The 27,987-nt window shown below is 36.2% G+C and overlaps 2 protein-coding genes and 1 long non-coding RNA gene across 3 annotated transcripts in view; 1 reads left to right on the forward strand and 2 right to left on the reverse strand.

Annotated features, from left to right (window-relative positions):
• Positions 1–15,011, forward strand: part of LOC126705980 (cucurbitadienol 11-hydroxylase-like) — an 18,559-nt gene extending 3,548 nt beyond the window's left edge. The window contains exons 2-9 of the mRNA XM_050405221.1: positions 12,498–12,828; positions 12,922–13,074; positions 13,174–13,419; positions 13,521–13,610; positions 13,711–13,789; positions 13,881–13,987; positions 14,095–14,222; positions 14,631–15,011. Coding sequence (XP_050261178.1) covers positions 12,498–12,828; positions 12,922–13,074; positions 13,174–13,419; positions 13,521–13,610; positions 13,711–13,789; positions 13,881–13,987; positions 14,095–14,222; positions 14,631–14,724 — 1,228 coding nt within the window. The 3' untranslated portion in view covers positions 14,725–15,011. The remainder of the gene's footprint in view (positions 1–12,497; positions 12,829–12,921; positions 13,075–13,173; positions 13,420–13,520; positions 13,611–13,710; positions 13,790–13,880; positions 13,988–14,094; positions 14,223–14,630) is intronic.
• An 8,204-nt stretch (positions 15,012–23,215) lies between these two features.
• On the reverse strand, positions 23,216–24,320 carry LOC126705984 (uncharacterized). The gene is made up of 4 exons (XM_050405223.1): positions 24,195–24,320; positions 23,989–24,102; positions 23,496–23,882; positions 23,216–23,394 (listed from the first exon to the last, which is right to left on the reverse strand). The coding sequence occupies exons 2-4, from the start codon at positions 24,025–24,027 to the stop codon at positions 23,338–23,340; spliced, it is 483 nt and encodes a 160-aa protein (XP_050261180.1). The 5' UTR covers positions 24,028–24,102; positions 24,195–24,320; the 3' UTR covers positions 23,216–23,337.
• A 401-nt stretch (positions 24,321–24,721) lies between these two features.
• Positions 24,722–26,401, reverse strand: LOC126705985 (uncharacterized). Its single transcript, XR_007648485.1, has 3 exons — positions 25,978–26,401; positions 25,208–25,307; positions 24,722–24,929 (listed from the first exon to the last, which is right to left on the reverse strand). It is a non-coding gene; the product is annotated as an uncharacterized LOC126705985 (long non-coding RNA).
• Between the last annotated feature and the right edge of the window lie 1,586 nt (positions 26,402–27,987).

Here is a 27,987-nt window from a genome sequence, read left to right on the forward strand (position 1 = left end):
GACAGTGGCTTGCGCGGAGGGAGAATCATCCAAGAAGCAAAAGAAAGTTGGACGGCTGGACATCTCGTTCGGAGAAGATGATTTGGAAGGAACGATCCAACCTCACGACGACGCTTTGGTGGTGACAGCCCGGATAGGCGGATTCTTGGTGAAGAGGGTGATGATTGATCAAGGTAGCGGGGCTGACGTCATGTACCCGGACCTCTTCGAAGGGCTCGGGTTAAAAACCCAGGATTTGGCAAAGTATGACACGCCATTGGTCTCGTTTGACGGGAGAGTTGTGATTCCCGAGGGGCAAATTTCTCTCCCAGTGGACATGGAGGGCAAGGAAGTTATAGTTACATTCATAGTAGTCCGATCATTCGCACCTTACACCGCAATCCTGGGGAGGCCGTGGATTCACGCCATGGGGGCTGTTCCGTCCACCCTTCACGTGAAAGTAAAATTTCCTACTGAGTATGGAGTTGTAGAGGTAAGGGGGAATCAACAGGTGGTGAAGCAATGCCTCGTAGCCGCGGTCCGGTGGGAAAAGGAACAGCTCGGTCAAGCTGAGAACGTCGAGAAGGAGACTGCATAGCAATTACAGAAACCCCGGGAAACTGGGGCGGACGTTGCCGAGGAGGTGCTGAAGGTAAGAATTCTCCCAGATAGTGACAAATATTTCCAAATAGGTACAAGCATGAATGACCGGGAAAGGATCGAGATGTTGTTGTTCCTGTTGCAGAACATAGATGTCTTCGCATGGAACCCGTATGAAGTGCCCGGCGTAGACCCCGAGTTCATTGTTCACAAACTCAACGTGGACCCATCATTTCCCCCGAAGAAGCAGAAGCCGAGAAGAGCATCAAAGGAACACGTCGACGCAGTAAACCTGGAGGTCGAGCGACTGAAGGAAGCCGGGGTCATAAAAGAAATATTCTTCCCAAGATGGCTAGCAAACACTGTCGTAGTGAAGAAGAAGAGCGGTAAATGGAGAGTTTGTGTGGACTTCACCGATTTGAACAGAGCGTGTCCCAAGGACCCATTCCCGATGCCCAAGATTGATCAGCTAGTGGATGCCACGTACGGGCACCCGAGAATGAGCTTCCTGGACGCCTTCCAAGGCTACCACCAGATTGCCTTGGCGCCCGAGGACCGAGAAAAGATAGCATTTATATCCCCGAACGCAAACTATCACTACGAGGTCATGCCGTTTGGATTGAAGAATGCCGGGGCCACCTACCAGCGTATGATGACAAGGATGTTCCGAGAAAAAATTGGATGCACGGTTGAAGTTTATATCGACGACATGGTGGTAAAAAGCAGAAAAGAGTCGCTGCATACTGAAGACCTTCGGGGAGTATTCGAGATACTAAGACGACACAAGCTGCGCCTGAATGCCGAAAAGTGCACTTTCGAAGTGGGGGCTGGCAAGTTCCTGGGTTATCTGATCTCCACTCGGGGAATAGAGGCTAACCCCGACCAAATAGAGGCCGTCAATCGCCTCAAACCACCGAGCAATCCTAAAGAGGTGCAAGTGCTCACTGGGATGTTGGCCGCCCTGAACCGATTCATCTCCAAGTTTGCCGATCGCTGCCGGCCATTCTATCAACTTCTGAAGAAGTGGAAGGGGTTTCAATGGGACGAGAGCTGCGATGAAGCTTTTCGAGAACTAAAGGAATATTTGGCAAAGGCGTCAAGGTTGACAGCCCCGGAGCCCGGGGAGGATCTGTTTATGTACCTTGCAGTCACCGATCATGCCGTAAGTGCTGTGTTACTAAGGGATCGGGGAGTGCAAATGCCGGTGTATTACGTGAGCAAAACCTTAGTCGATGCCGAGACAAGGTACCTGCCTCTTGAAAAGTTGGTTTTGGCCCTGGTGCACGCCACGAGGAAGTTACCACACTACTTCCAGGCACACACAGTGTTCGTCCTCACCAAGTATCCATTGCAGTCACTGTTGAAAAGATCCGACTTCACAGGACGGATTGCTAAATGGGGGACTCGGTTGGGATCGTTTGACATAAGATACCGACCTAGAAGCTCAGTGAAGGGACAGGTTCTCGCTGATTTCATCGCGGAATTTACACCCAAGGATGAAGGCAAGGTAATCTGTAGTGCGGAGATTCGCCCGTGGAGGTTATTTGTGGACGGCGCATCAAATGCTATGGGGGCCGGGGCTGGTATTGTCATAATCACCCCTGAAGGTATGCGACTAGAACACTCCTTCAGATTGGGGTTCAAAGCCTCGAACAACGAAGCCGAATATGAAGCCCTACTGGTCGGGTTGAGGGCAGTATTGCATCTAGGTGCAAAGGACGTGGAGATCTACTCGGATTCTCGGCTGGTTGTTTATCAGATCACTGGGGACTTCGAGGCTCGGGACCCCCGAATGAAAGCTTATCTAAGTACGGCAAAGGAAATTATCGGTCAGTTTGGAACTGTAAAGATATCCCAGGTAGCCCGGTCACAAAACAAGCATGCTGACTCTCTTGCCACGTTAGCCTCATCGGCTACCGAGGACACGCCGAGGCTTATCACGATAGAACTTATAAGGGAACCAAGCATCTGTGTGAAGACTGCTCTCGACCAGGCCAGAGTAGAGGTTGCGCAGGTGGCGGTAGCCGGACCATGTTGGATGAACCCGATCATAGACTTTCTTTCCGAAGATAAAGTTCTAGAGGATGAGGCCGTGGCCAACAAGATTCGACGAATGGCTCCCAGGTACTGGTTGTCTTCGAACCGAAAGTTGTACAGAAGGTCCTTCGCGGGCCCTTACCTCTTGTGCTTGCATCCTGAAAGAGTCAAGGAGCTTCTAACCGAGCTGCATGAAGGAGTGTGCGGCGGGCATGCTGGGGGACGATCTTTAGCACACAGAGCAATGACGCAGGGGTTTTGGTGGCCACAGATGCAGAAGGACGCCGCCGAATACGTTCGGAGCTGCGAACAATGTCAAAAGCACGCCCCAATGATCCATCAGCCGGCAGGACGTCTAAATCCTGTCAGCAGCCCGTGGCCATTTGCACAATGGGGGCTTGACATCCTCGGGCCATTCCCCCGAGCAACGGGGAACCGCCGATTTTTACTGGTGGCAGTAGATTACTTCACAAAGTGGGCTGAAGCTGAAGCCTTGGCCAATATCCGGGATAGTGACGTGAAAAAATTTGTGTGGAAAAACATAGTTACAAGGTTTGGGGTGCCGAATTCGCTAGTAACAGACAATGGGCTACAGTTCGACAGCAACGCTTTTCAGACCTTTTGTAGCGAGCTCGGCATCAAGAACAAGTATTCAACCCCGGCATACCCCCAGAGCAACGGCCAAGCTAAAGCAGTAAATAAGACTATTTTGAACGGGCTCAAGAGAAGGTTGGATGGAGCGAAAGGAAGATGGGCAGAAGAACTACCCAGTGTTTTATGGGCCTACCGCACGACCCCCAGGAGATCCACGGGGGAAACCCCGTTTTCTCTGGCATACGGAGCAGAAGCAGTGATACCAACCGAGGTGAGCTTATGCAGTGCACGGGTTGCCGGGTTTGACCCCGTGCAGAACGCCGACCTGATGATGGAGCATTTGGATTGGCTAGAAGAATGCAGGGAGGCCGCGACCGTACGTCTTGCCGAGTATCAGCAGAAGCTGGCCCAAAGGTACAACCGAAATGTAAAGGCCAGGGAATTCAGTGCCGGGGAATTAGTGTTAAGAAGGGTAGTGGGGAACATGCGGGACATGGCTGCAGGGAAGCTTGCTCAGAGTTGGGAGGGACCATACCGAGTCACAGCCATCGCAGGTGCAGGGGCCTACTACTTGGAAGACCTGGACGAGAGACCGCTCCCTCGACCATGGAACGCCAACAACCTGAAGAAATTCTACGCGTAATCGTCGATGTAAGCCAAAACTTGTATTCTATTAAGATTAAGAGCATGATGAACTTTTTTGTCTATGCTGTTTTTGACCCTGTAACCGCACACCAAGAGAATCGCCAATAAATCCTAAGGACAGAAACCTGACCCTCGGCTCGATCAATATCGCTGAGCAGGTGAAAACCTTACAAATAAATCTTAAGGACAGAAACCTGACCCTCGGCTCGATCAATATCGCCGAGCAGGCGAAAACCTTACAAATAAATCTTAAGGACAGAAGCCTGACCCTCAGCTCGATCAATATCGCCGAGCAGGTGAAAACCTTACAAATAAGTCTTAAGGGCAGAAACCTGACCCTCGGCTCATATCGCCGAGCAGGTGAGAACCTTACAAGTAAATCTATAAGGACAGAAACTTGATTCTCGGTTAAAATCAAATATCCGGACAAGTGGAAACTTTGCAAACAAATACTCGAAGGACGAAAACACAATTCTTGGTTAAACCAAAACCTAATAAAAACCTAACCCTTTTACAAATACTAAGTCCAATAGCGCTCTCAAATTACCCACAGCGCCGCACAATAGGTTTTCGGGGGTACCATTCTATTAAGCGGCCATAGCACTTGTATAATTCAAGCAAAACACAAACAGATATAAATTCATTCAACCAATTGAAACGCAAAAAGAAAACGGACTACTAATTAAACAAGTAAGAGCAATTGTTCAATCACCACATCCCGGTGACATGGGCAAATAAAACCGATAAGTTAAAGCAATTGTTCGATTACCACATCCCGGTGACGTGGGCAAATAAAACCAATAAGTAAAAACAATTGTTCAATCACCACATCCCGGTGACATAGGCAAATAAAAATAAAATAAAAATAAGCTAATAAGTAAAAGTAAAATCAGCTGGAAGGTTGGGTCAGCGGTGGCACTTCCTGCTGGACGGTCAGGGGAAAAGGCTGGCCCTCACCAAGAAGCTCCTGCACAGTAGGTATGCTCGTGGCCTCCATTTCCTCGGGCTCGGCGTGAGAATCGATTTGCTCAACCAACTCCCTCATACTGGCCGTCTCCTCCTCGTCAAAAGCAGCCGGGGCGAGGACGGCAGGTACAGGGTTCGGAAATGGAATCTGGCCGGGGTCTCTCAGCGGCGAATCTTCAGGAACTCCCATTGCCTGAAGAGCGGCAAACCACCCGGCCTCGAAACCCATATGCCGAGCCCGAGCCACCACCGGCTCTGCGGAATTCTCGGCGTCGGCAAAACCTACGTCATACCACTTTTGTTCCGCGGCCGCCAAGCCTGCCCTGAGATCGGCTATCTCCTTGGCATTGGAAGTGTTAAGGCTGAGGGCTTCGGCTAGTTTGAGTTCCATCTCATTTTGCTTGGTCAGGAGCTCTGCATTCCTTTTTTCAGCCAATGCCCGGAACTTCTCCGCAGCAGCAGCCTTCTTCTCAGCAGCCTCAGCAATCTTCAGCTTTTCCTTAGCCGTTTTTACTGCTGACTCCCGCGCCCCCTTCTCGCGCTCGTTTTCCTCATCAAGCTCCCGTGCCCGGGCAGCCACAATGTGAGCCAGTTGAGCGGCCTAGCAAGCACGGAGGTTAGCAAAGAAACAAAAGGAAATCTATATGGAGTAAATAGACAAAAGAATTACCGCAATGACGTGCCACTCTAACCGGCGCCCCACAGACTCCTCGGACCCATCATCGAAAGCGTGCACGTCCTCGGGAAGTTGGAGAGCTTCAGCCAAAGTTTGGGCAATACGGCCGCCCTCGCCCTTATCCCACATCCGAACAGAGGCGGTTGAGGGCAATGGCTTGCCGTCCAGAAGGAACTTTGGCTCCCACGCTGGAGCTACTTGGGAGGAGGACGCGCCCCCCGTGCCAGCTTCGGTTGGCGGCTCGCGGATAACGATTCCACCTGTTGGTCGGGGAGGAGTCTGGACTGCGGCATCCCCCGGGCCCGTGGAAGGTTGCTCGGTTACTTTCTGCTTCTTACGGGCCCGTCCGGACTGCGGAGGGGGAGGAGGCTGAGACACTGGACCCCGACCCTGAGTAGGCGGGGGCTGGTTGGGTGGCCGGGCACCAGGCACGAACCGGTCAAGGGTCATGACTCTCCTTGCCACCATTTTTGCACCGGGTTGGATCGCTTCAGCTAGCAAGTTAGCCGCTTCTATCACTTGCTGTTGAGGCTCGGCGGGTGGATCCTCGGGATGGGGCTGCTCTTGGGCTTGGTCCCCTTGCTGTATGGTTTCGTGAGCTCTCTCTCTAAGGCGCTGAGATACCCGTTCCGCGGAATCGTCTCGCAGGGGAACTAGTTCGTCCGCGGCAGTGAACCGCCGACCAAATTCCCTCGCTTCCCCGGTTGTAAGCTTCGGCGGCAAAAAATTCACGTACCGGACGTCTATGTACGATAGCAGGGGGTTGTCAACTATCAGCGCCTGCTTGAAAGGCTGCCAAGTAGAATAAACCGGCTCCACTCCGAGGATCAGGTGTGAGGCCCGGAGTTGCCCGTCCCAATGCACGTAGATCTCGGAACGGAGGACGAAGTTTAAATCCCTGGTGTGGACGGCTCTGAGGTTCTGAACAAACACTTTGCCGTCTGCAAAAGAACAGGTGACGCATTAGCCTTTAACGATAAATTTTTTTTTACTCCAATAAGAAGAAAGGAAGAGACGGTGGAAAACAATTATATGAAGGGGATGGTACGAACCCACTTCACGCCGTGTAAGGGGGCAAGGGATCTCCCCGGCAAACCAATTGCCGCGCACCCTGACGAACTCCCCGGCGGAGTTCCTGTTCGAGTCGGGTAGGCACGATATCAGCCGTACCCGAGCATCCCTTGTCTTTAAGTAATAATTGGTGGATTTGCTCCCACAGAGGCTGTACATTTGGTTAATATCATGGTAGTCTAACTGTAAGTTAAAGGTATGGTTCAACTTGCTGACACAACTAACTACCCGGTAAAAATTGGGGGGAAACTGGTCGGGGCACAGCCCATAGTAAGTGAGTGTGCTTATCAAGAGGGGATCTACGGGGAACCTAACCCCACCTTCTAAAATGGACATCAAAGGAAAGAAGGCTGTACCCTGCCCTCGGTGGAGTTCCATATCACTCTCATGGCAGTAAGCCACGTCCACGTCATTAGGAATACTAAATTTACTCCTAAAGGTGGCCAAAGCAGCCGGGGATTCTAGAAGGTAATAGTAACCCATCTATAAAGCCTAAAACTACAAGAGTGAACTCAAAGAAACAAAGCTAAAGGAACAGGAAGGGGAAGAAAGACTTACTTTGGGTTCTAAGGAGGAAAAGAACGCTGAGCAAGCAAGCGCACAGAAATGTGGTCGGCAGAGAGTAAGCACTAAAGATCAGAGGCGAAGGAAAAATGGAATGGTGTTTAGAGAGGGACTATTTATAGAGCCAAAAAGAAATGGGTGAAGAAGAAACGCTTAATCAAGCAATAAATGGGCATAGTCTACGAGCGACCCAGCGAATGCCAAGCGTAACCGATTCGCGCGCCGCTTCGGTTCACGAACCGTCAGGCAATAATGACGACTGCGCCTGGCGCCGCGAAACGGCGCGTCTTTTGAGATGAATATTAATAAGAAGTGACAGCCAGAAGTCCCAGGCTAGAAGATTCCCGAGGTCAAAAGGCTCAGGCAGCTCCTTGATTCTTCTTGGCGACCGAGTATGAATCAAGGGGGGGCTATTGTACGGCATCGAGATTCCAAAGCCCATACTGGCCTTGGGCCTAGACCCATCTAGGCCCCGGGCCCAAGCCCATACCGGCCTTGGGCGCAGGCCCAGCAGAAAGGTCCAGTTACCTTATGCCCTTCTTGAAACTGCCTTAGAGTAAAAACAAGTTTTGGGTATTGAGTTCCCAGAGTTGACCGGTTAAGCTTTCCCGGTAGAGCGTATGAGTCATATCCGGGAAAATCATGATATGCACGGGAACGTGAGTTGCCGAACATAATCGGTCAAAATGGAACCAAGTTCCAAGATCATAAATGCTGCACCGCCCTTTCACCTAAACACCCACTTTAACCAGATAATACTGGACCTTCAGTAGCACTAATGGTGACTGTAATCATAATCTCCCCACTAACCTTGGCTATAAATAGAAGAAAGTTGGGAGAAGAAGGGGTTCAGAAAAATTGAGAGAAAACAGTCAAGGAGAGGGTATCAACTGAGTGTTACTTTGAGTCTCTCTGCCGAGAACGACCTATTGTAGGAAATCCTTAAGCCCACTACAAATAAATTGTGAGCCCAAGTGACCTAAGGCCAGAAGTCTTGTACTTGGTTCTTACAATAACATTTTATCCTAAACTTCACCATTAATATCACTTTTTCATTTACTAATAATCATTCACCACATTAGCAATTTGTAAAATCTTTTGTAAAATAATTTGTATCTCTAGCATTATTCATAAGTGAAGTGGTTCATTAAAAGAATTTTGTGACTAAAACTATACATAAATGGTCTCTTTAATTGACACATAATGAGTTGGAGTCAAATTATTACCTTTATTGCAAAGTGTTTAGAGATTTAAGGTGGAAATGGTTCGAGTTACGGGGTTAGCAGCATATTGTAACTATCTAAAAAAAAAAAAAATTTGGGGGCCCAAATTAAAATATCATAATAAATTTTTTCTGTTCACATACTACATACTATATATATATATATATATATATATATATATATATGAGCAAGACTTAGATATAGTACTTAGGTACTGTTCTTTAGGTTTCTCTTTTAATATTCTACCATGTGGATTTTTTTTTCATAGGATGGAAATATATTGTTTAGTTAAATAGTTATATGGTTGAATCTGAAGAGGAAAACCTAAGGAACAACACTTAAGATATTATACTTAAGTTTTGTCTTATATATATATATATATATATTACTATAAATAAGTTTAGATGTAAATAAAGTATTTTATAAAATAGTAGGTAATGCTATTTTAGAAAATTAAAATAATCAATATGTACTAATTTTTTTTTTTTTTTTTAGAAACAAGACCATGACTTTTTATTAAGAAAATCCAGCTACATCTGCTTGGATGACAGCAGAAATTTGTGGTGAAAACTCTAATGACACGGTTGTCCAATTTGTACTAAATTTCTTAGTAATTTCACTTTTACAAGAAACAACCAATTTAGCTAAAAAAACTTGCACTTGGAGATTAGGACGTTCTTTGCAAGTTGAAATTTCCATGGTAGAATCAAAGGTGTATTTGCTTTCTAAATTGCCAACATCAATATTTTAAGAACGTATCAATAGTTCTTAATTTTGACATATTTAAATTATGTTAAGGATTGGTAATAAATCAACCTAATTCTTGCTAATATCAGATATATTTGAGAAGATTAAAATTAAAAAAAAAAGAATTTAGCTGAATATATTGAAGTAACAAAATTATTTTGATTGAAATAAAATATGCATGAATGATAAATAAGAATGATATATTTTTTTGCCTTATACAAAAGGAAATCAATTAAAATTTGGTGATAAGAAGTTTAAATTATTTCGGGAAAAATAAATAGCATTTAGGAAAGAAACTTGAATTCTTATTGTGGCTTGATATGGAAGAGAGTAGTATCATAGTGTGAATTGTGAAACATATGGGACATGGCTTGACTATTGATCACTATATATTCACTACTTATAAGTCAAAGTGTAATAATAATAATAATAATTTCACCTCAGTCTCCTAAAGGCATTATAAAAGAAAATTAATTTTTAATAAGTTTTTGATTGAATCGTGATAGAATCTACTCACTTAAATACTTAAATTTTTATTAATTATACAATTAGAAGTTGGAACAATATTGTGGATTGTGAATCACTATAAGTGAGCCCAAAGTTCGAAATACTAAAAAAAACTGTGAAATGTATGATTATATATTTATATTTATATAAATTCAAACCTAAGGGGCCATGGCCACCCCACCCTTAATGGTTTCGCCATTGCCCTAGAGTCAGAAATTTGGGCGTGTTATGAGGATGTTTCCTTTTGTAGGTTTATGGGTCGTGTGCTAAAACGGCGTTCATGGAGAGACAAAATCAATAGTAAAATTAAAAGTTGGTGAGACATAATAAATGATGACACGAAAGGAAGCCAACAACGTTCGATAAACTCTCCTTTAGAGTGAAAAGTTGATACCTTTAGGCACCCATAGACTATTTTGGATCAAAATGTCCATTTGGAGAGAGTGATGTGGGCCATGTGGCTAGTTGACAAATTAAGGTTTGAAGGCCATACACCCTAGAGTTAACTTGAGAGTAGTGGCAGAGTTAGGATTTGATTGTAGGGGGCAAAATTTATACACATGTATGCAATTACACTCAAACATATATACAGAGTTTTTAAGACCAATATGAAATTAAAATAGGTTAAATAGCAAATTTGGTCCTTATCTTTTACATTAATTGTCAATTTTGTTCTTAATCTTTCAATTGTGTCAATTTGGTCCTAATCCTTTTTAGTGTCGTGTCAATTTAGTTTTTACCATTATTTTTTGGATAGAAAAAACTAATGTGTCAAATGAAATAATAAAAAATTATTTTCCATACCACATCGACTGCCAATTGTATTGCCACGTCAGATTAAAAAAAAAAAAAAAATTAAGTTTGCACACAATCAAATTCATCTCATAAATGGTTCTAAAATCTCTCTCTCTCTCTCTCTCTCTCTCTCTCTCTCGTGGTATAATCTCCATAGCTACCAAATGACAAATTATTAGTCTCTCTTAGTTATTAAGAAATTCAAAAGAGGGGCATGACATATATATCACAAGTCCGAGCAAAATGTGTGTGTGTTAGATAGTATTGTTTATACAAAAAAAAAAAAAAAAAAAGTCCGAGCAAAATATAAAGTAAGACTCCGAGCAAAAAAAAAAGACATATATATCACACAGGAAAAGAATATTGTAGTAAAAGTTTTCGGCATTATTGCCTTTGAAGAAGTATAACCTTTAGGTCTGTCCTTAGGTCCATCAAAACAAAATAAAAAAAGTCTGTCCTTAGGTGCATGATGGTCCTCCTCCAAGCCCATTGGTCTTTCTTAATTGACCCTACACTGTCCCATACTTTCTTCTTGGCCAAGAACAAAGGTTTGGTTGAATCAGTGATATTGGTTCCATTAACTCTAGGAACAACAGGTGTATTTTGTGGCGCATGCGGTTCTTCTCCTGTGACTGTTTTCTTTCCAATGTTGACCCTAGATTGCCATGTATTTTCCTCATGCTTACTCTTAAGGACCATAATTGTCTCACTGACTTTGGTCTCGTATCTCTCCTTTTGGGCTAGAGGGTCCTCCCTCATGGCTGTTGACCTCTCAAAGTTAATCCCAGAAATCATGAGATAGAGAGAACAAACCTGCTGCTGCCAGAATCCTTGTCGCCAGAGTCGCTGTCTGCAACTTGATCTTGGCCGTAGTGGTAGTGAGAGTGAGAGTGAGAGTGAGAGTGAGGGTGAGGGAGATGAATCTGATGAGAGAAGAAGTTTGGGATTTCAGTTTTTCCCCAAATTTGATCTCAATGTGTGAATATTTTGTTTTGTTTTTGTTTTTTGTTTTTTTATTTAAAATCTGACATGACAGTACAATTGGCAGTTGATGTGACATTGAAAATGATTTTTTATTATTCCATTTGACAGCTTTTTCCACCCCAAGTCTAACAGGATAGACTAAATTGACATGAAAGTAAAAAAGTTAGGGATTAAATTAACACAATTGAAAAGTTAGGGATCAAATTGACATTTAGTGTAATTTACCGATTAAAATATAATGCATATATATATACATATACATATATATATATATATATATATATATATATATATTTTGAGTGCTATTTTAATGTAAGAGAACCCACAAAAAAGATGACATATTAATCGCATTTTCTTTTGCTTAGATAAGCCATTCTTCCCCCCCCCCCCCCCCTCTCTTTTGGGTTCAAAGTCAAAATTACAGGTAAGAAAAAATAAATAAAAAATGATAATTAGATAGATACTAAATAAATCTTACCCAATTTTATGTTGATATATATGTAATCATCCCAAAAGTTATTTTGGTTATTAAAAAAGAATTTATGAAGTAGAAAAAAAATATTGCATAAATATTTGATGTCTTATTAGCTTTTTTTATTTTTAGTATCACTACTTCTGAAAGAGGAAAATATTCTTCTTCTTTTTCTCCATTGTCAAAGCTGTAGCTTTGTTATTTTCCCTTTTTCCCCCTATCTTCATTTTATTTTTATAGGTTGTGAAGCATATAAACATGGAAAGAGTCGAAAAATTTTTATTTCTTATATATATATATATATATATATATAATGAATTTTGACATATTAAAAAGATGATAGTGTATTTATTATAAGTAAGATAAAATATATATATATATATATATATATATATATATATATATATATATATATAGAATAAGTCTTGTGACAACTTGTTGAACTAGTAGATTATGAGAGGAGAAAAATAAAATTACTTTTAGTGATGGGCTCATGTGAAACCACTTACACCTTATGATCTCAACGAGTTGTGTTTATAAAGAAAGTTGAAAAAAATAATATATCAATGAAAAATGCATAAAACAATACTCCCAAAAATAAGATTATAAATTTTTAATAATTTTTTCCCTCTCTTAGATATGGACCAATATTTCGAACTAGTGTGGCAAGTCGGCCTGTAATAGTATCAACAAATCCTGAATTCAACAATTACATTGTTAAGCAAGAAGGAAGGTTAGTTGAAATATGGTACTTGGATACATTTGCCAAGTTTTTTGGGATGGAAGGCGAAAATAAGATGAGTGCACTTGGTGATGTCCACAAGTACATAAGAAGCATCACATTGAATCACCTTGGTGCTGACGCCGTCAAGGAAAAGTTGCTTCCTCAAATGGAAGAATTTGTTAACAAAGCCCTACAAACATGGTCAAGTCAGCCTTCAGTTGATATGAGAGATGCTGCTTCTAAAGTAATTTTCAACTTTTCCTTGATATAGACAAATTTCCTTCACAATGTAGTGCCCTTTGGGTTATGACATATCTATGTTTCTTCCATATTGTAGATGCTTTTTGATTTCAGTGCGAAGATATTCTTTAGTTATGATGCTGAAAAAATATCACAGAAGAATATGAGCGAGAAGTTCACTAATATCTTAGCAGGTTTCATGTCATTTCCCTTGAATATCCCTGGTACTACATACTATAAATGTTTAAAGGTAATCAAAATAACAAGAAATGATCAACTTTCTCAAATATTATCTGTTTGAAAAAATTAGTCTGATACTTAATTTTAAATTTTACTTTTGATTTGTTAGGAGCAAAATGAAGTATTGAGCATGTTGAGGAAAATAGTAAAAGAGAAGATCATTTCAACTGAAAAAAGTTCAGAAGATTTGCTTGATCAAGCTATAGATGACATGGATAAGAAGAAGTTCTTGTCAGAAGAATTTCACGTCAAAATGCTTTTTGCGATTTTATTTGCTAGCTTTGAGTCTTCAGTAACATTATCATTAACTCTGAAGTTAATTGCAGAGCATCCGGCAGTTTTACAAGAGTTGACGGTACGTAAATGTACAAGAACATTATTTTTAGCACACAATCTATATATATGTTATATGTAAAATAATGATGTAACTAACATTGATCATGTATCATTTATTAGGATGAGCATGAGGCAATTCTTAAGAGCAGAGAGAATCCAATCTCCTTACTCACATGGGATGAATATAAGTCGATGACTTTTACACTTCAAGTGGGTTCTACAATCTCTACATGTTCTAGTCTCTCTTGGAGGTGTTTGATGAATTCAATTAGCTTATTAAAAATAAAATTTTTGTTGTGTTGGTTTATAGGTAATCAATGAAACTCTTAGGATGGGAAATGTTACTCCTGGGTTACTACGAAAAGCACTGAAAGATATTGAATTTGATGGTATGTTATCAGATGCATATATTTGGTTCAATGTCTTCATATTTATATCCAGTTACTAAGTGTAAATGATTGGCCAAGTGCATGCCTACAGGATATACAATTCCATCTGGTTGGACCATTTTGCTTGCAAATTCTGCTCTTCAATTAAACCCAAACATATACAAGGATCCACTTGCTTTCAATCCTTGGCGATGGAAGGTATGTGGTTACAACCTCATTAGAAGGAACAAATGATCCAACCAATGTTATTGCTGTTTATTCAGGGAAATCTCCTTGACAACATTTTTTTTTATGAATGGAACCAGGATCTTGACCCATTGGTTGTATCTAAGAATTTCATGCCTTTTGGAGGAGGGATTAGACAATGTGCAGGGGCGGAGTATACTAAAGCATTCCTGGCTACATTCCTCCATGTTTTGGTCACCAAATATAGGTAATTTGCTCCGTTTTATGATTTAAATTGTGCTATTGCCGCCAAAAAAAAAAAATTCTGCCAGGTTTGTCGTCGCATAAAAGAAACCTCTATTGAAATTGATCTATTTAAAATTCAAAATAAATACAATAAATTTAAAGATTTTTAAATAAATTTTTAATTTGATAGTTGGAAGAAGAGATATTTAAACAATGGACATCTCTATTGGAAAGAATAGGAAGTGTCAATTGAGTTACAAGGTTTTTGTCAATTTTAAAGATTTATTTAGTGTCACATCATTCAAACAATTTCATACAATCTTAATTGTGATATGAATCTATAAATTTAAGTTGTGACTAATATTTAATATCCCACCACACCGAACATGATCCTCTTTATATATTTCTATATTTATTATTTTTTTTATAGGTGGACAAAGGTCAAGGGAGGAACCATTGCTCGAAATCCTGTTTTGGAATTTACAGATGTCCTCCACATGAAATTCTCGATGAAGAGTAATTAACTGAGATTCCTATTTCATGCAAAATAATGGATATTTCTATATTGAAATAAGATGTTATGATTTCACAAAAAATAATTGGACACTCATCCAAATGCAAGTACATTTTGCTTGTCTTATTGTATATGTATTTTAGGGCTTTGATTGGGCCACTTCCAACAATACATTATTTATAAAATGTGGACATGTGAAACATTATATATTTGAGAATGTGAAATAATAATTCCACCTTACTTTATGTAACCTCTGTCTCTCTAGAATGTGAAACGAAATCTACTGTTAGCCATTAATGTTTTTCTTGTGTGAGGAAATATGTGCTACGTTTAAGCCATACCCATCAGCCCAAAAAAGGAAAAAATGTAAAGGAAGTGAGATTTTATATATTTTTAAACTTGTATTATAGCTAACTTTGTGCAGTCGGTAAAGTCTCCGACCTAATTATAAAGAACAACCATAATAGAATGGATGCTATAGGTTTCGATCCCACATATGCATTTTTATCTTAAATGAACATGAGAAGCACATGTCCTAAGTTGTAGCATATAGTCTATCATATTACAGATTAATAATGTGAGGGGATACTGCAAGCTAACTATACCAATGCCTGATACGGGGAAAAAAAAAAAAAAAAAAATTTAAGTTGGTGGGTTTAGGGTAATCTTTAAGAATTTTCAGGAATCTAGAGCAATCGATATTTGGTTGCAAAAAACTGAAAGAACGACTGCTTAGCGAAACGACCTAAAAAATGACCACTAAACTAAAAATGATGTCGCGCTTAGGAATTTTTTGAAGGGTGATTAACCGGCCAAGGTTATATAGGAATATGAAAAATGTTACAGTTAATAACTTATCTAAACAATAATCTATTTTGACAATTCGTGTTTTACTAACAAGGAAATAAAATTCGTACAAAAAAAAGGAAATAAAATTAATAAATTGATTTAATTCTTCATGTATTTATATACAGTAAAAATGTAATATTATTAATTAAATATTGTGTTATGTAGTTCAGTAAGTGTTCATTTGAGAATTGTTTATATCCAGTAGCTTATTTGCACCATGTTTATCAAAAGATATAATTTTTAATGAATTTTATTTTAAATGTGTGACAAAATGTTAAAAATTAATTTATTGTCAAAAATATTAATATAAAAAAACTGAGACAAAAAGTAAAAAGCAAAAAAAAAAAAAAAAAAAAAAACAAATAAGCAATTGGCAAACACACACTAAGTAGCAAACATAAATATTTTGTTTTTAAAATTTCAAGAAACCCCAGCATCACTTTTGCTGATATTTTTAGTATATTTTTGAAGAAATAATGGTAAACATGATGTGGGATAGAATATACAGTTTTTTTGTGTGTTATTTATTGATTTGATATATATATATATATATATCAAATCAATAAACTGTGCAAAGAAATAGTATGGTCCGCCTCTGCCACTAGCGAGTAGGTTGGGCTTCGCGTTGAATGCTTATTACTTGTTTTGTATTACATTTTCAAACCTATTTAGTAGTTGGACTTACAATAACGACAGCCAATTCACTGTATACCTATTCTCATATTCTACTACCAAATCTAGAAGCATAAATGATTTTTGAATTACGACCAAATATACTTTATCCATTTCATTTGAAATGAGGGAATCAATTGTTGAGTTAAAAAAAATAAAAAATAAAAAAGTTTTGGTGCTTTCAAATCTCTACACCATTATTGGCTCATTTAGTTTGTGGACCTTTCCAAACATTCCAGTTTAATCAATTTTCCCTTTGAGTATCATCACGTACAATTGATGTTTTGGTAGACTTAAACAACATGGATTCAAAACTGATTGTATCTATCAAAAGAAAAAAAAAAAAAAAAATATATATATATATATATATATATATCTCCATTTTATTTGGTTCAATAGTTTAAAAAATATTTAATATTTTGGCATAAAGAAAGAAATAAAAAAATAGTGTAAATAGATCTACGTATGGATATAATATGGATTTTCATGAAATATTTAAGACTAAAAGAATAGTTATATATGCTAAATGATTTCTTTTAAAATATAAATATCCCATAAAAAATGGAACTAAAATAAATATTGATTTTGATAATTTTATTGTGGTATATAATAAAACACCTTGACACAATTAATATATAATTATAATATCGATAAGAGTATTAAACTTTAGATAAATTGAAATATTTTTGTGCACTGAAAATGTTCAATATATGTTTTTAGATTTAATTATAAAATATGCATATTTTTTAGAGTATTTTTGTTTCATATGATAAATAAGAGTTCTTTAAAAAAAACAATGTACATACATATAAGTATATAAAATAGGATAAAACACATGTATTTTGCTAACTAAATTTAAGACAGATGACTATCATAACGAAAGTAATTTTCATGATCATTACGCTACATAACTGTCAGGTGAAAGAACAGAAAAGACATCTTTTGTGTCCCTTCCATGGAATAAATATAAATTCTACATCTCACTTTTTTGTGTTCCAATTTATATTATTATATTAATCACAACTTGTCATCGTATATTTATTTGACTTTTTCCTTATAAAATGGCTAAAGTTAATAATGAGAAAAAAAAATTAAATACATAAGAAGTTGTTATTGTTGGCATATACGGATAGACCACCCAAATCTGTCTTTCCTTTCTCTAACAAACAAATACATAAATTAAAATTGATTTAAATGTAAAGAATGTGAGATGCATTTTATCTTAGCTGAACATTTATAACTTTTAAAAGCACATGTTGTAAGTCGTAAATAATTTTTAAAATTTCATATAAAAGTTTAAACTTTTTAGAAATGATTAATTTAATCATTTAATTATAGTTCTAACAGTTCCTCAAAAAAAAAAAAAAATTTATAGTTCTACAGAACCCAAGCTTTGACTTTAACAACTAGTAAAATTCCATATGAAAGCTTAACATTTTAAGAAATTATGAATTTAATCATTTAACTATAGTTTTAACAGAACTCATGCTTTAACATTAACAACTAGTAAATTTCCATATAAAGCTTAAAATTTTATATGCTTTTGAAAAATTTAAACTTGTTGGCTTGTGAAAGGAAATTGCAGGATTTCTATGTCTCTTAAAAGAATTGTATAATTTCTCAAATACACTCTGTTTTTCATGGTTTTTCACCCACAAAACCAAAGATGTGTGCTATATGGGTGAGAAAAGATTTGCTAAGGTGAGTGTTGTTTACTTGTTCTTGATATAATTTTTTCAATTATTTGTGGACATGTTTTCTTTCAATTTTTGGTTGTTTTATTTTCTTAGGTTGTTTTGTTTATAACCAAAAAAAAAAAAAAAAAAAAAAATACAAAAACATTGAAAACTTGCAAAATGACAAAAATATTTTATTTTGAGTCTTGTTTTATTTTTCTTGAGGGTTACATGAATTATATTATTTCTCTCTTGACTTAGAACATGCTTGATATTGTGGAGAAACTTGAAAAATACGTATTGTATAACTGAGTGCATAAACTATTTCTGATTTTGTATGAGTATATACTAGATTATATATGTACTCATGGGTTAATTAATAAACTGATGTTTTTTGTTTGTGTATCCTCTATAGCTTAGTTGCGCACTGCCATGCATTGTTGTTGCATTTTATTCATTTAGCATAATTTGTGCTTTTCGATTTTTGGTCATAACATAAAAACATAAAAATATTTTTATTTTTTTGTATTGCACACCTCTAAGCATGTAATTAAGATTGGCCAATGAAACTTACATTTCATGATTGTGTATCTTGTTTAGCTTTGATAAGCTACTTTTTGCACTTTGCAAGTTTGTGCTTTTTAGTGCTTAATTGTGTGAGTTGTTTATAGTCTTTAAACAAATTATCTGGATTTTGATGTCACATTCTTTTGATCACAAGGACTAGAAAATCCTAAAAAATATGCACAAATAACTATCTCAGCTTTGTTACTCACCAATCATGAATACCTGTGTGCAAATCATAAAAACCGAGCTCGATAAGGTGTAACACTTGCAAAGTAAGATAAAACAAGGTGTTATTTAAAAAAAAAAAAAAAATTTGTCACATGGGTATTTCTTTTGTATCTCTCACATGCCCATGCATGATATCTTTGATTGTGCTCAAAAGAAAAAAAAAAGAATAATAAAAAGAAAAAAGAATCAAAATACTTTTATATGATTGCAAGCGTGCTTTCTAGTTGATGTGAAAGTTATATGATGCAACTCTTTAGGTGATAGCCACTTTCAAACTAATGTGATTGATGATGTAGAAAGCTTGTTTGATTGCTGTCTACATATCACATTTCCTATACTTTTTACTCATGCTAGTTACACACACTACACGCAATTCTTTGCTAAATTCTGTACGTATGATTGTGTGTTGACTAATCTAGTCATCTTTAATTGCATATGATTTGATGTGTAAATGTAAATTTTTTGTTTTGGTTGGGAATTTGAAGAAAAATGTGTTTAGAAGTTTAAAATCTTTGTTTTCAACTTCTTGATTGGTTTTGATATTTGCATCTGAGTGGCATCATGTTTTTAAAACTTTTCTAGATCATGTGCATCTGCATTGAGTCTCAAAAACTACTCTTAATGTTGTTCTTTTGCATAAAATTTTCAGATTTTTAAAGTTTTAAAATTTTCATTGTTAGACCGATCAAAACTATGAGCTTTTGTGTTCAAAATTCTCTGCCTCTCTTGATGGATGCTTGATCGATGTTCGACCTATCAAAACTGGAAAATTTTCAGTTTTTAGATTCTTGATCGATCAGTTTTTTCATGCATCATTTGTGTTTGGATTCACATGCATTACATTATTTTCTTTATCTTTCTTGCATTTTTGCTATCATATCTCTCATAGATTAGTTTCAAACACAATATACATGGATTTTGCTAAATTGGGTACTCAACTTGATTTAAAAATTGATTGATTAATTTTTAAGTCAAGTACATTTTAGTATATGCAATTTTTTATTTGTGAAAAGCAGAAAATTTGTTTGTTTTTTTATTTATTTTATAGGGTGGATAATAAATGTGCAAATATTTTCTCTACTCTTGAGGTTGATTTGAGTTTACAAAATATCTTGACACATGAAAACACATTGCATGCTGAATTTTTATCTTGGTAGCCCAAAAACGAATTGACCCCTTGTGATAAATTAATTGATTAATTAGCCAAGTTTATTAATTAATCAAATTAACATGAAAAGCGTGTGGTAGCACAAAAATGTCACCAATAAACTAATTATGCAGCGGAAAATAAATAACACAGTGATTTGTTTACGAATGGGGAAAACCTAACGGCAAAAACCCCACTGGGTGATTTTCAGGTCACCACTCCCGAAATTCCACTATTATCAAAACAAGTGGTTACAAGTAAAGGAATCTCAATACCTTATACCAACCTACAGTTGAACCCTTACCCCAATAACCAATTGTACTTGTTCTGTAGTGACAATTTCCCTTTTGATGCACGACTCCCAAGTACGTGATTAACTAATGCGCGGATCCCAGTATGCGACTTCAATCACCAACTAAAGAAGGTTGTTGGCTGCAAAGTTCTTCAGTTCATCCCAACGATGAAGATCAAGAAAATACTTGGTCACAAAACCCTACGATGCACATACACAGCAACTTCTTCACAAGAATGATGAACTAGGGCAAAACTTTGTCTCTGGTTACAAATTGCTAGAACAAACTTTGCTTAACACTTGTGTACACTTTGACGGCCCTTAAAATAATCCTTTTATATGTCTAGGGTTAGAAGAAAAGAAGGCTCAAACACATAATCACGGATTAGAGTCAAAATAGAACTGGAATTCTGTTTTTCATAAAGCTCGATAGATAGCTGTGTGTCGAGGTGTTGTCGAGCAGTTGTCGAGTCTCGGGGCTGGAACAGCTTCTTAAGCTTGATGGATAGCTAGCTGTCGAGCTAGCTGTCGAGATTTAATGAACAACACTTCTTCAACTTGAATCTTGGACGGACTTGCATGTCTTTAACACTTGATCTTGAAACACAGTTTCTTGAAATATTAAACACATCCTAGATCTACCTAAATACAAGTAAAGTGTGTTTTGTCAAAGAATAAGCCAATTACACAAAATAGTGACATATATTCCTAACAAGTGAATCACATATGTCCTAACATATATTATTGAGATCTATATTGTATAGTCTTAACTGATTGTGCCTAGAGTGTTTGCATGCATCTGTTTATGGGTCACACAATGTCAAGTTTGCATATATTGAAAGAGAAGATAGTTATATTAATGTGTATCCTCAACTTATTTTTTTAAGTTTAGTTTGTGTTTCTTTATTTTTCCCCACCTCCTAAAATTTCCCCAAAAACTTGTTTTGTTTTTCCTATTTTTATAAGAGGAGAAAGCTATTTTTAAAACCTATGTTGTTCTTCATAGGAGGAGTTGCCTCTATTTTCTACAGAGCTGATTTCATTCGTGTTTCCTTGATTCTCTATTTTCTCTTGACCTCTATTGTACATGTTTTCTATCTACCTTCTAATTGGGTTATCTTTGTCAATTTGTGACAAAAGGGGTGAAAATAGATGAAAATTGGGATCATGTTTAAAATATTTTTCAACTGTTTTTATTTAGGGGGTGATGATTTTTTTTTTTTGGGAAAGGGGGAGAAAATAATTTTTTTTTTTTTTTTTTTAATTTTTATGTTTCTAACTTAGGGGGAGAGTTAGTTTGCATGTTTATTTTTGCTGTTGTATATTTGTTATCATGGTGATTCATATTGTTTATCTGTCTTTATTTCCACATATGTGTTGATGTGCTTTTTTGAGTGTTTCAAAAAAGACAGATACATTCTGATCAAGACCTTCTGCCTCTTTTTGCAACTTTTGGGTTAGAAGTCTTAGATTGGAGTTTGTCATGTATTTGGGCATTTTATTGTAATTGAGTTATTCTTGTATTTGAGCATTTCATTTTGTATGTAAGTTTTGTCACGGATTGCCAAATAGGGAGATTGTTAGGTTCTAAAAATTTCGAACAATTGGCAAACCGTGAGCAGAAACTTGTCTAGATATAGATTTCTAAGTCTATAGGGTATATTAGACAATACTCATGATGCTACAAGTCAGAATACAGGAAAAAGGAAGCTATAGGTTCAAGATTTCAAAAACTGCCTTGCTTGACTGATCGAGACACGGATCTACAGAAATTAATTAAAGCCCATTAGTCCTTTAAGCCCATTAAGTCATTAGGGTTTCAGATCTAATTCTTCTAGTATTTAAAAGAAACCTTAAGGCATGTTTTGTTATGACTTTGGAGGTGCTATTTTGAGATCTAAAAGGTACCGTACCTTCTCTTTTCAAAGTCACTACCGGAATTCCATCTACACATTATTAGAACCAGTAGATCTAAAGTTGCTGTTACAAAGATTAACTACTGCTGATGATCTAAAACTTTGAGTGGGAACTCAAACTAACAAACAGGGGTGTTTATGTGTGATGAATTAAGATAGAAGAGTCTGTGGATTCGAAGTTACGTGTGGTCACATGAGCAAGTACTATAAGAGGTAGTTTTAGAATTAGGGAAAAATCTATTGTAAACACTTCCATTCTATTTAGTGAAATTGTTGCCGTGAGGATAGTTTAAGTTAAATCTTCCCTAGGTTTTTTACCTTGAAACATGACGGTTTCATTGGTTTTCCTAGGTCATTATATTGCTTGTTTTTCTTTATTATTCCGCTTTATGTGATATGATTGTTTGTGCTTAACCTAAATCTGAATAATAAACTTAAGTATCAACTTGGTTAACTAATTAAGTTAAACAATCTAAGTGTTTAGGGGTATAAATGAACAACCACTACAACAAAATGTATTTTCAGTGACGAAAAAATTCGTCACTAAAAGTCCAGTTTTTCGTCACTAAGAACCTTTAGTGACGAAATTGGATTTTTAGTGATGAAACTCATTTCGTCACTGAAACCCTGTCACTAAAAGTCCTGGCGACGAAAAATTTCAACACTAAAAGTCCGATTTGATTTTATAAAAAAAAAAAAAAAAAAAAAAAAAAAAAAAAAAAAAAAAAAAAAAAAACTTTTAGCGACGAAAACGTTTCGTCACTTAATTTTCGTCGCTAAATGTTTTCCTCACTAAAAACACTATTTAGTGACAAAAATATTTCGTCACTAAAAAAATTTTATTTTATTAAATCATATTTAGTGACGAATAATTTTGTCACTAAAACTATGTTTGGGTACATATAGTGACGAAAAAGTTCGTCAGTAAAACTATTTTTAAGAAAATCCAGGCACATATTGCGATGAAAATTTTCGTCACTAAAACCATTTCTTACAAAATTTTGCTACATTTAGCGATAAAATATTTTGTCACTAAAACAATTTTTTGTATTTGTGACAAAAAAATTCGTCACTAAAACTTATTTTCTGTTTTTATTTTTTTCATGGCTTTGATATTAACCTGTAACCTGTCATTACATTATTAAAACCTCACATTTGAATAACACATTTATTTCAACAACACATTTATAAAAAAAGATTCATACAATAACTCAAGATGTTTTATAACAATACAAAAAGGGCAGTATAATATAATTAGAACTAACGGAAGATGTCCTCATATGTCTTCAAGTAATGCCAAAAGTAAATCCCCTAAAAGCCACCAATAAGAAATCTGCACAAATATAAAAACAATACTACATTAAAATCGTAAAGTAAAAACATTAACTATGTTATAACTTGAAGTCGGGTCAATTACTAAAATAAAGTACTAACCAAAAAGTGGTTTAACTTGAAGTCGAACCACCCCCATAGGTAAGAGCATCCCTTACTCCTCAAAAAGTTAAGAATATTCTTTTGGACCTCTTCTTGCTTAGCTCGCGCCTCTTGGTCCCTAGCTCGCTCCTCTTGGTCCTTAACTCGCTCCTCTTGGTCCCTAGCTCTTGCCTCTTTGAGCTCAATTATCTCATTTTCTAACCGTTGGATATACTCCACCAAGGAATTAGACGAGGCGGTGGTTACTAGAGAAGATGAAGGTCTCATGCTCAGTACTTTTACAATACCAGACTTTTTCTTAAAAACCAAGTTTGAGATCTCCTCTTGTGTTAGGGGAATTGCATTAGGATCTTGACAATGATCCGCTTGCACTTTGAAAATATTTTCCTATCATTTAAAAGAGAGAAAAAAACAAACAATCACAACATTAATACTACATATGTTATAGCTTTACAAACATGATAGGGATGGAATGATAGGAATGGAATGATACACATATATATGTCGCTTCATCCTCATGGTGTATCCACATATTTGTATTTGGATTGAAATGAACATCTTTGAAGATTTTTGCCAATTCAGGAACTTGACCGTCATTATTATTTGTTTGATTAATTAACATTCAAGTGTTAGATAGATATACTTAATTAATTACAACATGCAATATACTAAGGTTTAAGAAAATGAAAAAACACGCACTTCCTCATCAACCCTAACAGCAAGTGCCTTTGTCCCACATTTATGTTTGCCTTCGTCACCAAGAGGTGGTACATAATCATTATCTGCCACAACATTAGCTCTACTTTTTTTCCATTTTGCACAATTGGACTAAGCAGAATCCTTTAGAGAAGTTGAGATGTGCTTCAATCCCAAAGCATCAATTATCTCTTGGTTTTGCCTCATTCTATCCAATCTTGCTATCTCATACCTCGGTATATTATGAGTGTATTTGTCATTTTTGGGCATTTTTTGAAACTATGTATTGACATGAAAGATAAATACAATTGTTACTAACTTAACATCAAAGTCCACACCATTATCCATATCAAGCAATTCACAAGTGCAAAATTTGAATACAATTGCTACTAACTCAATACAACAAATGACCACATCAATATTCATATCAAGTTCAAGATAAGTACAAAACATCTCAATAACAATTACTACTAACTTTACATATCATAGTCTACACCATTATCCATATCAAGCAATTCACAAGTGCTAAATTTGAACACAACAACTACTAACTCAACACAAAAAATAACCACATCAATATCTATATCAAGTTCAAGATAAGTACAAAACAATTGCTACTTAGACAAATACACAACATTTAAGACAATTGTTATGAACTCTACATATCATAATCCATATCAAGATCAACATCAGGTATGTCATGCTCTTCATTTTGATTAGCATCTCTTGAAGTTCCACCTTCAAGACCCATAAGCAAACAATGAAAAAACCACAGAATTTATTAAAACTGTGAAATATCTCAACACTTAAACAATGTGCAAACCCATAAACCCCTTTATAAATCACAATAATCTACAGCTATAAATCCTCACATTAACATCCAATCTTCAAGTCAACTATAAATATTCATTTAATTAATGCATAACCCTACAACTACAAACAAAAAAACAAACAAAAATTGTTTAATCTTGCAAACCAAAACAGAACACAACAACAGTACTCATAGGAAACCATACCGTTGATTCCAATCCTTGTCTTCCCACCAGTCCTGGATCATTTTTAAAGAGCTACCAAGCGGGACCAAAAAATGGAAGTTGCATTCTTCTGCCTTGAAAGCTGTGATAAAACTTTTAATTAGAGATACCAAGAACTGCCTAACCGAATTCGAAAGTATTCATACCACTTAACAACACTATAAAATTTTCACCTTTTTTTTTTTTCTTTTACCAAATTATAGAAATGTTAGCTCCAAATCCTCCATTACTATTAAACCAAGTATTTGGATGAACTAAACAAACAAAACAACAAGGCAGCAGACGAACTCAACAAACAAAAGAATAGTAACCCAATAGCTATAATACGTGATCTATTATATAACAATTTTTGTAGTTTGGCACCAATAAAAATTTCAATCTTTCACTTCAAAAAAAAAAAAAAAAAAAAAAAAAAAAAAAAAAAAAAAAAACTATGTACATCACCCACCAACTATTAATTGACTTATGAAGAACAACTCTTCTCATTCTTCACTTGGACAAAACAACAAACACATAACATGTGTAATAGGAAAATCATTGAATATACAGCCAAACCCCTGTTTTGTCTCTTTAGATAGAATAATGAGGTATTTCATATACCGAGTAACATTTCAGACAAGTAGGAGAACAACAATTGATATGTATACTGTTCAAGTCCTTTAAAACAAGAAAATTTATCATTTGTAGAAAAATAAACATAAAAGTGAAAAGGGAAGGTGAAAAATAAAATAAAATAAAAAATAAAAACTTACCGATTCCAAACAAAGGCCACGACGAAGGGAGGATCGTCACGAATGGGAATCAGCGTCGCGAATGGGAATCAGAATTGTTGAGGATCGTCGCCAACGGGAATCAGAATCATCGAGATCGTCGCCAATGGGAATCGGAATCGTTGAGATCGTCGTGAATGGGAATCGTCGAAATCGTTGAGATCGTCACGAATGGGAATTGTCGGGAACGGGATCGTCGTGACTGTTAACACTAACTAATAGTAGTGGTAGCTTATAGTAGTGGGGAGATAAATACCTCTAGTTAATATAATAAATATGTTGGGTAAATATGCTTACAGTAGTGGGGTGATAAATACCGTTAGTTAACGTAATAAATATTTTGGGTAAATACCTTGGGTAAGACTATGCTTGTAGTAGCATGCTTATAGTAGTGGTAGCATATAGTAGTGGGGAGATAAATACCCTTTAGTTAATATAATAAATTTTTTGGGTAAGACTATGTTGGAGATATGCTTTGACTTTAACAACTAATAAAATTCTATATAAAATCTTAACTTTTTAAGAAATGATGAATTTAATTATTTAATAGAACCCATGCTTTGATTTTGACAGCTTGTAGATAAATACCTTTAGTTAATATAATAAATATTTTAGATAAAGATGCTTATAGTAGTGGGGAGATAAATATGTTTAGTTAATATAATAAATATTTTGGGTAAATACCTTGGGTAGGACTATGCTTATAGTAGTGGCAGCATATAGTAGTGGGGAGATAAATAGCTTTAGTTAGTATAATAAATATTTTGGGTAAATCTGCTTATAGCAATGGGGTGGCATATAGAGACATCCCTTAACCCAACCAATGGGTATGAACTTAACTATGTTATATTAACTACTTAATCCAAATGACCTAGCTAACTTAAGCTCATCAATGGGTATGAACTTAACTATATTATATTAACCACACATTTTTCTAATCATTATTTAATGTGTGACTTCACTCACACTTGTATACTCAACAAGTGGCAAAGTCAGGAGTTTTTTTTAAGGGTAACTAACTGGCAAGGTTATATAGGGATATAAAAAATGTTAGAGTTAGTAATTTATCTAAATAATAATCTATTTTGACAATTCAGGCATAAACATGCCGTCTTATTATTATTATTATTATTATTTGGACAAGAGCATGCCTCTCTTATTTTATGCAATATATTCACAGGATGCACCGTGTTATATTAATCCAAACGGCCTAAGTTTAGTGGGTATGAACTTAATTGTGTTATATTAACCACTTAACCCAAACGACTTAAGCTTAATGGTTATGAACTTAACTATGCTATATTAATCATGTATTCTTCTTATCATATTATTCAATGTGAGATTTCACTCACACTTATATACCCAACAAGTGACAAAATCAGGTATTTTTTTTTTTAAGGGTGACTAACTGGCCAAGGTTATATAGGGATATAAAAAATTGTTAGAGTTAGTAATTTATCTAAATAATAATCTATTTTGACAATTAGGCATAAACATGCCGTCTTATTATTATTATCATTTTACAAGAACGTGCCTCTTTTATTTTATGCAATATATTCACCAGTACCCACAAAGAGTAGAAGTTTATAATAAAAAAAAAAAAAAAAAAAAAAAAAAATTTTGAGCTACATTTTGAACCAGTTGAAGAGCTCACAATGTGTTTTATAGGCACTGTGTTTTAATAACTTGAAAACATGACTTTGAATCATGTTTTCAGTTATAAAGCACAGTATGTGTATAACAAGCTTTTTCCCTTGACAAAGGAAACACGCCCTTCTTTATTCTTATCATGGAAGTCCGTCTCATCGTATGAGTAATTTTCAACAAGCGTGGTCCTTAACTTGTGCTAGGCAGATTCTAAATTTTTCTAGCAATAACTGCAAAAGGAAATGAACAAATATCACACTCTTATGGTTGTAGTGAAAATGGGTCTAGAATATGTCTAGGGGTGTCAATTCAGATTAGCATGTCGGGTTCATGTCATGTCGAGGT

The sequence above is a fragment of the Quercus robur genome, chromosome 11, assembly GCF_932294415.1.
Source record: "Quercus robur chromosome 11, dhQueRobu3.1, whole genome shotgun sequence".
NCBI lineage: Eukaryota > Viridiplantae > Streptophyta > Magnoliopsida > Fagales > Fagaceae > Quercus > Quercus robur.

Excerpts from the sequence above, each read along its gene's own strand:
- LOC126705984 (XM_050405223.1), bottom strand. The coding sequence starts at position 24,027 with ATGTGGATACACCATGAGGATGAAGCGACATATATATGT. Across the intron at positions 23,883-23,988 it reads ATGAAGCGACATATATATGT|GAAAATATTTTCAAAGTGCA; the intron begins GTATCATTCCAT and ends TTTAAATGATAG. Across the intron at positions 23,395-23,495 it reads TCAAGTTAAACCACTTTTTG|ATTTCTTATTGGTGGCTTTT; the intron begins GTTAGTACTTTA and ends ATATTTGTGCAG.